This window comes from Poeciliopsis prolifica, unplaced genomic scaffold (assembly GCF_027474105.1).
Source record: "Poeciliopsis prolifica strain line A6 unplaced genomic scaffold, Auburn_PproV2 SCAFFOLD080, whole genome shotgun sequence".
Taxonomy (NCBI): domain Eukaryota; kingdom Metazoa; phylum Chordata; class Actinopteri; order Cyprinodontiformes; family Poeciliidae; genus Poeciliopsis; species Poeciliopsis prolifica.
The window spans coordinates 391,135-404,569 of NW_026562455.1; the positions used below are offsets into that span (position 1 = coordinate 391,135).

The 13,435-nt window shown below is 37.4% G+C and overlaps 1 protein-coding gene across 1 annotated transcript in view; it reads right to left on the reverse strand.

Annotated features, from left to right (window-relative positions):
• Positions 1 to 1,279: 1,279 nt before the first annotated feature.
• nxph1 (neurexophilin 1) overlaps positions 1,280 to 13,435 on the reverse strand; it is a 29,967-nt gene continuing 17,811 nt past the window's right edge. The window contains exon 2 of the mRNA XM_055021949.1: positions 1,280 to 3,170. Within this exon, the coding sequence (XP_054877924.1) occupies positions 2,415 to 3,170 (756 nt within the window). The 3' untranslated portion in view covers positions 1,280 to 2,414. The remainder of the gene's footprint in view (positions 3,171 to 13,435) is intronic.

The window sequence follows — 13,435 nt, forward strand, 5'->3', positions numbered from 1 at the left end:
TTATCGAAATCTTCTTTTGTAATTACATTTGCTTCCTCTCCGCGCCTTGGGGAGAGTCAATGAGACCGAAACATAAACAGCGGAGGGAGAAGCATGTTGTTGGAAAAACAGGAACTATTTTTAATTTTTGATTATCATAAGCAGCTTTGGGCTTCTTTTTTTCTTTCTTTTCTTTTTCTTTTCACAAAGGTCGCTTCCAGATTCCAGTCGCGGTTTTTGGGCTTAACAAGCAGACATAAACCCAGAGTTTGTCTGACATCTAGTTAGTTTTAGTCAGGCTCTTCCTGTCCATCGTTTCCTGGATGATCCATCCCCCTGCGTCTTTGTTAATGTCAAGTCTGAATGACGTCAAGCTTCGTGTTGCTCTCCAGAAAATTGCAAACATTGAGACTAATATGAACAGTGCAATAAACATGAAAACAGCCACGAATGAACGAGTCCGTAAAGTTGTACTACTAAATGCCATAATAATTATTAATATTAAGATAAGTGTCACAAATCTGTGCGGCAGCCATCTCTTGAGTTGTGGAGCAGCAGGAGGAGCCAAACACAGGGCCGTAACACTCCACCTGGAGGCTGGGGCCATGGTGGAGTCTGGGGCCAGGGATGGAGGCTGGGGCCAGGGATGGAGGCTTTAAAATCCTTCTTAGTTTTTGAGACAACAGTGGACCACACAGAAACACACACACCAATTACAATTATTATTATTATTATTATTTATGTGTGTGTGTGTGGGGGGGGTGGCGGGTGGGGGGGGTGAGTTGGGGGTTGGGGGGGGTGTGTACTGTTGTAACCATTTAAAAAAATCTCCTCTTCAGTTATAACTTGCAATTAAGTTTTGGCAAAGATCAATGTTATTTTCACAGGAACATTGTTGTTGTTAGCAGCTGCTGAAAGTAACTCAAAAAGTTACTTTTAATGTAACTGAGTGACTTTCCAATCAAGTAATCAGTAATCTAACGAAATTCATTTTTCAAGGAGTAATCACTAATTCAATCAAAGTAACTTTTTCAAAATAACTATGCCATTACTGATGGATGGATGGTTGAAATTCTGTGTATAGAGGGCCGTACCTGAGACAGGACCTTCTGCACAAACTTTTAGGTTAAGCTACAGTATGATGTATAAAGGAAAATTGTTTGCCTGTGTGCATGCACATGGTTTTTAAATCAAATTATTATTTTATTTTAGGTGAACAATATTTTTGCCTTATATGAACATCCAATTCATAAAAACTTACCATGTTTTTATTCATCCCACACCCCAAGAAAGAAAATAATTCTGAGAATAGTTTTATTATATTTAGTCAGTTTTACAACTTGTGTACGGAACTGTTTTTTCATGAAACTCACATCTAAGGTATCAACATCATTGTATCTGATAGAGGAACCAAGAACAAGCATTATAATGGGGTGAACAAGAGCAGGAAGGGGAAAACACACAGCTCATGTGGGGACGTGTACAGAAGCAGCAGAATTTGGATAAACTATGTACAGTACAAATCATTCATACAAATTAGGCTCAAAGATATAGATTTTAGTACATTACAGTTGATATATTAATTCAGACTGAGGAAGCTCCACCCACCATACATCCCTTTCATGAATGTCATTCAGTCAGCCAGTCATTCACTAAACACAACATTCTGGCTTCACTCAAAGCATAGTGAGGAGAACTGAGGATTGACATTAGTAGTATACAACTCAACTGGACGTGAGTGAAGGTGTTCGCTCAGTCATAGTTCACCCTGTTGGCAGGGAAGACCATCTTACATTTCTAAAACCACCAAACTCACATTTAATTCACCATCAACTGTTTTGCAGTTTCTGGAATATTATTGACTAGAGAGTCCTTCATTGTTTCAGAATGACTTCATTAAATTTGCTTTCCAGTTATGTAAGAAATAAGAGGAGCTTGAAAGGGCACTGCAGAGGCAATCATTTCAAATACTGCTGACAAGAAAGTTAATCCATTGTGACTGAAAAATGAAAATTAAAAAACAACCAATATGAAAATATGATAGATCTGGGGTTAATAAATAAACACAGTGAACAAGTAGGATAAAGTTTAACAGTGACAGTTACAACCCCAACCGGACCAATAAGCCTCTCCATTATAACCCAGGCTGGGGAGATACATAACATAATTCAAAGAGGAAATTCTAACAGCAAAAATCAGTCTTCACACAGTTTTTCCCAGGTACATTTTAAGCGTCTGACAGTTCTATGTATCTAGGTTTGGCATTTTCACATGATATGCTCCTTCTAAACAATTTTAATAATAAATGAAAAAATAAAAAATTCGAATGGATGGTGCAGACATGTTGAGGGATGTTATGGCGAACATACAGATTTCTCTGGAATGGGAAGAGTGCCCAATCATACATTGAATTGCCTGTGTTGCATTTGAGAATGTCAGCCAGAGGGGAAGTAGGGAGTGTCACTGTGGTAGTTGTAGTCTGGGCACACCTTCTGCACCAGTTTGTAGTCAGTGCTGTAGAAGGAAATGAAGATGCAGATAACCTTGAAAGGTTTGGAGCAGAGCCAGGAAACATGGCTTTGGGTTTGCTCCTGGTAGCAGGTCTTAGATGGATCGAAGTTGCAGAGCGTATTCTTTGCACCCTTTTCCACCTTCTCGTATTCTATTCGGCAGTTGAAAGACTTTGAGTCCTTTGCATCAATAACTGACTGCTGTGCTGCCATATCAAACTCCACTATCTTTGTTGGAGGGACCAAGCTGACCGATACATTCCCCTGGCCAGTTGAGTTGTGGCGGAAGTACACGCTGAATGTACCATTACCATGATCCACAATTTTCCCAGTGATAAGAAGGTTGAGTTTCACCGTCTTTATGTTGGAATGGAAATCCCCCCAGCCAAACATCTTCTTGAACTTTCCTGTCTTAACCATGGGCCGCCGTTTAGCTCGAGGCCTCGAGTCCTGCGGGTCTGTGGAGTTTCTCAGCCAATCCCATAGGTCTTGATCTGAGTAGGGCTCAGGGGTGTTATAGTGAAGGTCCAAGGCAGTACTGTTCTTGTTGCCATGTAGAGTCTGTGACAAGAGCCTGCTGATGGACATTTCCTTCCCACTTTCTGTCCATATATGCTTTGGCATGGACTTTGAGTGTCCTGTCTTTACAATGTCTGACCTTGAGGTTTGGACACTCGTAATCTGGGAAAGAGAGTAAAATATATTTGTTAGCCAGTGTTAGATAAGTTCCGTAAACACATGCATGAATTATATTGGCTGACTAAAAGATAAAGTCAAGGTCACATGAGGTCCTATATAAAATTTCTTCAAATGACATTGAGGAATTATATTTGTGACATTTCAGTCATTTCCTGAGGAAAGAAATGCTATGTCCAAATTCTGGTAAATAAAAGCCAAAAATAGAAGAATAAAACATATTCCAACTTAAAATTTTTATGAGAACAATTGTTAAAGTAGAAGTAAAGTAGCAAACAATATGTAGTGTTTGCTGTATTTTGAGCTACAAAGTGTCACAAAAGGCTCAGCACATTATACTGACATCAGAACATTGAAGCTTTAGCAGAAATAATGAGTCACACTTTAACGTTAATGGTAGATATGTCTACGTCTCATGGATTTTTGGACATTTGACACAATTTTCAAAAAACAAAAAAAATTCAGTGTCTCTTGCAATGACTAAATATGTAAATATAAAATCTTTCCCGTAAATTTGAGTTGTCTTTGTGATTTACTGCTTTGTTATTCCATGTTAAAGGATGTTCTAGATGTTAAACTCCAGGCTCAGCAATGCTCTGACAGTGTGAGGCAGAAATAGCCTCAGCAATTTCTTTTCAATGAAAATGCCTTCTCATACTCAACCCTCCTGCATGGTGAGGAATTTCATTTCAATGGATTTCTAACTGGTTCTTTTAGGAATATAATCTGTAAAGGTGTGATGTCCTTCAGCAAAGTCTCTAGAGTGCATAACCAAGCAACACATAAAAGGAAGGAATAAAGTAACTGATACAAGCAAGCAGTGCTACTGAATTACAGTTTTTTATCACGTCTCGACAATTGGATAAACTAAAAATAGAAATAACGCAACACACTCTTTAGGGGAACATACATGTTTTAACAGCTGTGACAGGAAAATGGGAAAAAATGAAGTATTTAATGTGGCTATCAGAAGGACAGATGGACATGCTTCTAGTGCTGCTTATTTTGAGGTTTTTATAGCATCTGGTGTTGCACATTTTCAGATTTCAAACATTTGGTGTACAGCAACTTAAAACGGCTAGAGTTGTAAAATCTAAACTATTGCAGCATTGACCAGTCAGACAGACTTTAACCCTAATTATTAATTGCCCAAGTTGTATGGAAAACAAGCCTGTTTGCTTCCTGCCTAATTACCATAGCAACAGGGTCCACGGCCAGTGAAAATAAGGTTGGTGAAATGCGACACTCATAATGTGTAAATTATTCCAAGACAACTCATATAGAAACTATACGATGTTGCATTGTTTACAATACTGATTGTTGGCCTCAGACATTTTTCTGTTTCGTCAGTGAATGATGATGTTTGTCAGCATTATTCTATACAGGCAACTCAAAAGGGAAAGAAGGCTCCGGATATGAGTCAAGAAAATATGTTGAGAATGACAACGCAGTACAGTTGCATTTATCATGAGAGGTTTTTGAAAGAGACTTGGGCTCAGAGTCTCTACATTAGGTTCGTAAATGGTCCTAAAGTTATGCTTAGATGATTAAAATATACTGCTTGTCAACAATCACAAGAAAAATCTAATACTGTTTTTCAGAGTGTATTTCCTCATTGCTTAGACAGCACACATTTATGTAGCAGTAAAAAAAAACAACTAAAGAATGATTTCTATGGACATTACTTTCCCCCTTTTTCAAATTTATTTCAGCCTTGCGTTATAAGATAATTTTGTTCAGATCAGAAGAAACAATAATTTTGAGGAGAAATGTAATTTTTTCCCAGAAGCACCCTGGTGATGGCTGGTTGCACAGCAAATAGGTATGCTTGTTGTGGGTCCTCATGAAAAAACTCTCCATATAAAATAAAAAGACTTCTACAATCTTCCTGTGTCTGTTCTTGCTCCTGGTATCTAACACTAGATGGAGCTAAAATGATTTTTATTCTGCAGACGATGTTATTGAGATCTTTAAAAACTGCAGTGGTGTAATTAATAAACTTCTTATTCTGATGATGTGATTCCTGTCAGAATTCTCTTGAAAGTGGATGATCTTAGAACTCAATGCATTTTTATGTTCTTCCTCTTACAGCATTAAAATGGTTTCTATTGTCTTGGAACCATCTCTCCCTGAAAATCTTAACAACAAAAGATTGATGGAAAGTTTCCTCAAACTGTTTTCTGGTGTAGTGATGACAACCTGATGTCACACAAGGGGATACTCCTGTAAGCTGTCTAGTGGGCAGACACAATCATCATAAAAAGAAAAGGCTGATGAACTTGATTTTAAATTTGGTAGCGTAATTGTTCATATCAATAGTAACTCATCGAGCAAAAATACTTATTCTACTTCTAACAATTTTGTTCTGATTCTTAGTGAGGAACCCAGATGAAGAGTGAAAAACATGTGACCTTTCCAAGGTGACCTTCCCAGATATTTGATGAGGCATCCCAGATATTTTAGTACTTGAATGTAATTTCAAGTAGGCTTTATCTTTCACTGAACTCTCCTGCACAGTAAAAGCAACTAGCATAACCCTAGCATATGGTGCCATGTGACAAAGACAAGACAAAATATTTATCTTTGATTGACCCTCTCTTAAAATGAAGGGGAAAACATCTGGATAAAGATGACTAGCATGAATATTTTGTCTGGGCTCCATTGCCCCCATACTTTTACCAGAAGAATCTATGCTGTGTATTGCATTAACAGTTTCTCTCTTGAAGCTGCTGCAGGCTGTAGATTCACCCGAGACTTGGTCTAATAATACAGTAAAGCTTAGAAATATTCACACAGCTAACATATTTATGACTTTCATTCAACCAACATGTTTGTGTCTGGCTATGAATGAAGTGAGTATCTATAGAAAAACTGTAAAAACAATTTTTTATTTAAAAATAAATACTCCCCTTTAGAAGTTTCAACAATCAAACTTTTTGTAATTGCAGAGCAGCTCTTTCATGTTTCCACTGGTATGTTCAGTATTTGTTTTTGGTGATGATCTCCATCAGCCGACTCTCTGGTTCCCTTCACAGATCATGGGTCAGAGTGAAACTGCAGGTCTTCATGCCTGCTTTTCTGTCCAACTGTTCTTAAACAGTATTCAAAATGCAACAAGGGCAATGTTTGGGTAAAATACGCCAGTGTATTCAAGAAAAAGTGTTGAAGGGTGAATTTTTCTAGAAAACATTTAGATGCTGAGAAATTATTACATTATTAATCTTGCTGAATATGATTTTTATTTATAATTAGTGTAACAAGGGTCTTTCTAAAACAAAGACACAGAGAACATGCACTGGATCAGGAAATAAATCTAGACATGTCTAAAGAAACTGATGAAATGCAAGTTGTAAATTAGAAGAGTAATTTTACTTGTGTTAACACATATTAGAAGCTTTGATGGGTTTTCTGCTCTGCTACACTGAACAGCACATTCTACATTACCAAACCATCCAGAGGTTTTCTTCATTCCCAGTGTACACATCTCATAAAGTGCTCCTCTGAGAGAATAAGCCATTAAGTTCAGTTGCTAACAGCTATTAACACCCACACTAGGCAGTATAAGTTAACTATTGGTGCTTAGCGACACACTGCTGCTGGAGGCTGCCAAATGGCTGCATCCTGTGAGGAGTTTCTTAGACAGATCATTAGAAAAGGATTTCCTGTCTATAGAAATAAGACTCTGAACTTTCTACCCATTACATCATCCCTTCATTAAAAACACCCAGATTCAAAACAGAAGTTATAAATGCATCTTAAATAAATATACACTGAAGAAATTATCCAAATTCCTCAATAGAGAGAAAGTGAGAGAGAATAATATAGAATTATATTTACATATCTATATATATGTCAGATGACACATCTGACATTTTAGGTATTTTGAGATATTGATGGGATCCTGAGTTTTGATTTTTGTTTATTATTTTGTTCCTTAATTTCTTTCTTACTTCAATCAGTCTTGTTTCTGTTTCATTTTAGTTCAGTCCTTCTTAATGATTCTAGTTTACTTCTTGTCTGTTGTTGTTCTTTCTTACTCTAGTTTAATTATGTTTCTTACATCCAGTTATTCTTAAGTATTAGATTTATTTCCTAGCCCCCGGGTCCCTGTCCTTCAGCCCTTCTGAGGGGATGGAGGTAGATCCGCCTCCGCCTCCTGTCGTCGCCTGTCACCAGACTCTTTGCTCTTCATTAACTTATTATGAAAGGAACCAATGTTTACAGTTTAAAACTGTAGACATTGGTTCCCCTGTGTTCAGTTTAAAAATGCACAGCAGTGAATAATTTGCACTTTGTCTCTTTCAGACTGAGTAGTACTTGAATATTACTGATTGAGTAGATAAACTGAATTTGGAAATTATTTTGAGACTTAAAACAATAAAACAAGTGTTTTGATAATCAGGTGATGGAATGCTGGGGCCAGTGATGGTGTTGTGCTCTAACTTCCTGGTTTAAGTCAGAACCCCATCAGCAGAGATCTGGATCAGCTGCACCTGGAGGATGATATTTTAATCATACCTTTGAAGACACTGTTGCAGTAAACTGTGTGACTAAAGATCAACATATGGATGAGTTTCTCTAGATCTTGATGGAACATTAGTCCTCTAATTCTGGAAATGTTCTTCAAGTGATAGAAGGCCGACTTTGTAACTGTCTCTGAAGGTTCAGGTCAGAAAGTATATGGCTGAGAGTTGTAAGATCAGAATGAGTCAATCAGAAACATGAAGAGCTAATTTAATATTAAGTCACATAAGTTTGATTTTAGGTTCGTGTTCTTCTGGTCTCATTCTTGGCTGTGGAACAGAAACTGGGAAGGTGAGGTGGTGGGAGTGCAAGAGGAAGTGCTGGTTGTTACCATTTTAATTATTACATCCTGAGTTGATTTCCCACCTGCTGTGCTTCATGAAAATAACCTGAAAGCATTAAGTAAGACTGATAGATAACTGTTATGGTTCCCCCCCCCATGTTTATTGCATAGCAATATTTGAAATGACATACAAAGAAGAATTTATCAAAATCAGTGTTTGAGATTTTATTTCCTGTTCAAACAGGAAAATCAAGCTAGCCAAGTCTGATTGATGTCCTTTTACAAAAGGTTGAGTGTAATTAGACAAGTGCGTCTGCATGCCCATGAATATCTGATTAGCACTGGTCTTGTGAGTGACTGATTACAACTGTGGAGCCACATGTAAGTGCACTGACTTAATTACAAAGTGATTCATATAATTTTTGAGTTTATTTAATTTTGACTTTCTCTATAACTTTAATTAAGTCAGGAGAATTATGAAGACAACAATGAATCCAGCATACAAATTCCTCATCGAGCCTGAATTCCTAAAATAAAAACAAAAATGACAATACAGAAACATAATTATCAAAAAAGTTACAGCCTCTTATTTTTGTTTTTAAGGGTTGAACATATTTCTGGTCAGTTGTTGGAATAATTTAAGTTTAAACTTAAGTGTACAACAATACAAACAATTCCAGACTCAATATTCAAAAAAAGAATGTGACAGAAATGTAAGACAACTGCAGTAATCTTCCTATTTTGTTCGGGAACGATTGCTACTATCAGGAAATTGCCAAACTCTTGGGTTTGTGATTACAGATGAATTGATAAGGCTCCTTCAAAACAGACAATTCCACCTTTTCATCAGTTCATCCACAGCATTTGATTTTCAGAAGAGTGCACTAGTCCACTTAAACAGTTTTTTTGTTCCTTTTTTTTATTTTTTAAATAAAATCTGACATTGTTTTGTGTTTCAGCACACTTAGTTTTAGAACCTGGCATGTGCCAGACCATTACTACTAAACAATAAAATATAATGTCTCATGGTGGTAATACAAATCTAGAAAAGAACTACAACCTGCTATGCACCAATCGAAGGGATCTACTTTTGTCCTGTGTTCTAATCAGGAGATAGTTTTACAAGCCAAAGGGAGAAGTTTAGTGAAACAATAAAACAAACCAAGCACACTAAACGTAATCCGAAACAAAAGTCAAATGTCTCTGCACTGAGCAGTTTTCTACCAAGCTAGAAAATAAAGAATGCTCATTTTCTCAATGAAACTTTTGTGTGTATTCATATGCACAATAAGATGCCAATGGTATTTTTAATTTTCACATTTACATCTCAGATTTTCTATGAGCTTCACACTCTGCTTTAATATGTGTGAACCTTCAGTAATGATAAAATGTGACCATAAAACCCAGAGCGCTGTTTCTTTTACTCTCCTTGTTAAAAAAAACAAAAAAAAAAACAATTTATGTCATTGTATTCTTACATGTCAGTGTTACTATTGTTACCTCACTTATCTTAGTTTACAATCAGAATTGGAAGTTTTGTAAATGAAATTCAGAACATAATTCATCCCGAGGTGTAATAAATCAAAGCTGGCTTTATTTTGTCAGCACACAGATGGTCCAAACACAAACCCACCTCAATTAAGACTTGAAGATTGGAGCTAAAAGGCAGAAGTGTTTGGAGAGGAAGCAGGGCACCTGTTCGCCTGTCATATCCACGGCTCTTCTGATCAGTGACTGGGAGCTTCCCTCGGAGCTGTTTCAATGCTGAATTAATGATGGCAAACAAAACTAAAGCCTCCTCAAAGCCCCTTGGTGGGTTCATTCTCTTTCCACTTTGGTCCCTCTCAACTAATCTTCAGTGTCACACTTAATGAGATTTTCAGTTTGTAAAGTAAGTGGAGCAATAGCTCCCCAAGCACAGCCTGCCATCTCTGTTCCAACCATCTCGTCAAATGCTTTTAACCGAGCCACCTTCATCTATTCCTACTTACACTGAAGCATGCTTGATAAATTATTACTTTAAAACACTTTGTATGACAAAAATGGTGTTGTGCCCATTTGGAGCTTCTGTTGCATGTTGTACGTTATCAGTAATCAGTTGGAGCAGATCCCCAAGGTGTTGAAGTCTTTAAAAGTGATGAAAATTAGCTTAATGTGCACTCCAACATTACTGTGGTGCTAAAAATACACTCAGAATGAACTCTGCTGCCATCTGCCAAGAGTGTTTTATTTCATGTAATTACTGTTTTGATTGTTGTAATGCTGAAAATGATCTCTCAGGCAGTTGAGATAATCTATTAGAAAACAATGCATCACCATTAACATCAAGCCACAGTCACTGCAGCAAGCCCTGATTCTAAAACTGTTTTTCTATCATTGTGAACCCAATATCTTTATTAATTCAGCTGGATGTGTGCGTACGTGTGTGTGTGTGTGTGTGTGTGTGTGTGTGTGTGTGTGTGTGTGTGTGTGTGTGTGTGTGTGTGTGTGTGTGTGTGTTTCTGTCACTATCTCACCACCACATGTTAAACTGATCCCAGAACATCCATTTGGGATAATCTAAGAATAAGAATTTTTTCAATAGCAAACAAATCAGCACCTTTCTGACATCATAATCCATTTAAACCCACATTTTTTCCAGGCATGAAAATATTAAATCAGATGTCATTTATAGCCCTTTAAACTAATCAAGGGGAAATAAGTTTAAAAATTGTGGAAGATAACATCTATAGTAGAGGCCTTTATTTGCATTATTAAAAATCATGTGTATGACAGTCTGTCTCACTGTCATACACTAATAAACTTAGTCCAGGGGCCTTCAACTCCAGGGATTTAGGGCCAGTGTCAGGCATCTTTTCCATCCCTCTCTGGTTCAATACACCTGAATCAGGTGATTAGCAGGACTCTGGAGTACTGGACTACATACTGAGGAGGTGATCCATTTGATGCAGGTGTGTTGGACCAGGAACACACCTGAAAGTTGCAGTATTCCAGCCATACAACTGGCCTGGAATCAAAGTCCAGTTGTATGGCTCCTTCTCACCATTTGGTGACTTTGGTAAGTGTCTTGGTCACATCTTAAAGAGAAGTGTCCACTTAAGATCTATTTTCATGATGTACTGACTTTGTGCAAAACCTTTGCATAAGATAATAAGCCACAACCAATGAGAAGGTGAGCAAATTAGTCGTCCCTCCTACAACACATTTTTAAAATGTGTTAAAATGTGTCTAAAAGGTAAATTGCCTGTACTTGTATAATTCTTTATTAAGTCCAAATGACCTGAAAGTGCTTTTCACCACATTCAGTCATTCACCCATTTACACACACGTTCACATACTGATGGCAGTAAGCTACTATATTGTAGCTACAGCTTCCCTGGCACAGTGTGACAGAGTAAGGCAGTCGTACCTTGGCACCACCGGGTCCTTTGACTCCCCCCGGCAGGCATGGTGGGTGAATTGTCTTCTTGATCAAGGCCACAGTGACTGACACAGACAACGTGGGGGTTCCAGGAGGCAACCCACCAGTTACAAGATAAACTCTGACCTCCTAAGCTACAGTCATGCCATTTACAGGTGTGATTTTGAGAAGGGCCACCACCTGATCATGACTCTGTACCTTGAGGGGTTTGGTCATGAAGGTCTACACTTCTCATGTGCTCATTTGACATCAGTCTCTGTGTAGTTCTTTCTCATCTTTGTTTCTACTGTGAACATATTGTCATCTTTCTAATGGACCAGCGGTTTCTCATCTTGTGTCAGAACCTCATTTGAATCTTCTGTAGTTTTAAAAGTTACATCAGAGAGACAGTTGTCTCTTCATCATAAACTTTGCCGGTAATGAGAGGTGAAGGGTCAGATCATGCTCTTTTCCAATGAACTGATCATACGCATTCAAAATCGGGCATGGATTATCCCTGTCTAAGCCACCACCACCAAAATCAGTATGGATTCCATCTTTCTCATGACTACATTGTTGTATGCTTTGTCCGGCCATCACTTTGTCCAACAGATCACAAACCACACTCAAAATTAATCTTAAAAAGGAAGAAATTTGGAATCGGAAGAATATGGTATGTATTGTCCCACCGGTCACTATTGTGACCGTCAACATGTTTGCACATCCTGCTCTCATAACTAGGCACTTTGAAGATGACGTGCACCAAAAATCTTATTTAAACATACATTGCTGGCCTCTTCTTTGGGAGGTTTGTGGCAGTCTTCCTCTCGCCAACCCAGATAGAAACAGCTTTGGTCATGTGATCATTTACTCTAGACCTGTAATAATGCATCAGTTTTATCTAAACATTCAAAACTTTCAATTTTTGCTAAACATTAACTGAAAATTTAATCAGTAAAACTTTTTGGAGTCCTTGAAAGTAAAATTAATTTCTTTGTCGCTATTGTGACCAGTGGGTTTAAATGGGATAATTAACTTGAGTTCATTAAAACCTACGTGAACATAAACACTTGCTGTTGTCTTTGACTCCACCAAGTCAAATAATAATTTACATTCTGATATTAGTAAGTTTGATAGAAAATGAGAACAGTGAAGTTAGAAGTGAATAAATGAAAGGATTTCCATATTTATTCATTTCCCTTTATATGGAAAATAACTCAAAAGGATGTCTTTTAAATCTTGAAATTCCATAGTGATTAAACTAATGCCACCATGCATTAGTTGGTGGCATTAGAACTCTTCAAAAGCATAAAAAAGCATAAAAAAAACTCTTCAAAGCATATCTCTATATGCTCTTCATTTTCATTCCCTTGATGCCAAACAATTTCTCCCCTGCATCCCAGTTTTTGCAGCCACTGAATCCAAAGGATAAAAAACCTTAACGTGGATTCTTTTTAATCTCTCCTGTAAATGAAGAGCATTTTGCCTGAGATTAGTGCTCAGGCAAAACTTAAGTTTCAGACAGTGAGGAGAAGTAAGTACGTTGGCAGCAGTGCCTTAGGGTGACATTCTTCCTTTCCAGCTCAAAAAAACCAAAGCCAGTGAAGTGTCCGAGGCCACATGTTAAAAGGATAAAGTCTTTTAGCCAATAAAATACATGCCCATATAACAAATGAGAGTAATTTCTGTTTGAGTTTTGAGGCTGTGCAGAAAACAAAAATAATAAAATGAAACAAAATAAAATGTGGTTTGTAAGTTTGGTGTGAAAAACTAATCAGTTATTACTGTGTGCATAAAATTTTAATTAGGAAAACAATTATCAAAACACACATGCTTTGCTTTGGGTAGGAAGTTGCTAATAATTTTTATGGGTTCACAGAACAGTGTGTGGGTCGACCGTAGCGCCACTTACGGTCTGATTACATGGCTCCACAAAACACATGTAGCCTCTTTTCAAGTGTGCGATAAAGAGGTGAATGTCAATCCACTTAAATGCGTCATTTGGTTATGAAAGTCTTTTCTATTCCTGTTATTATCAGACTG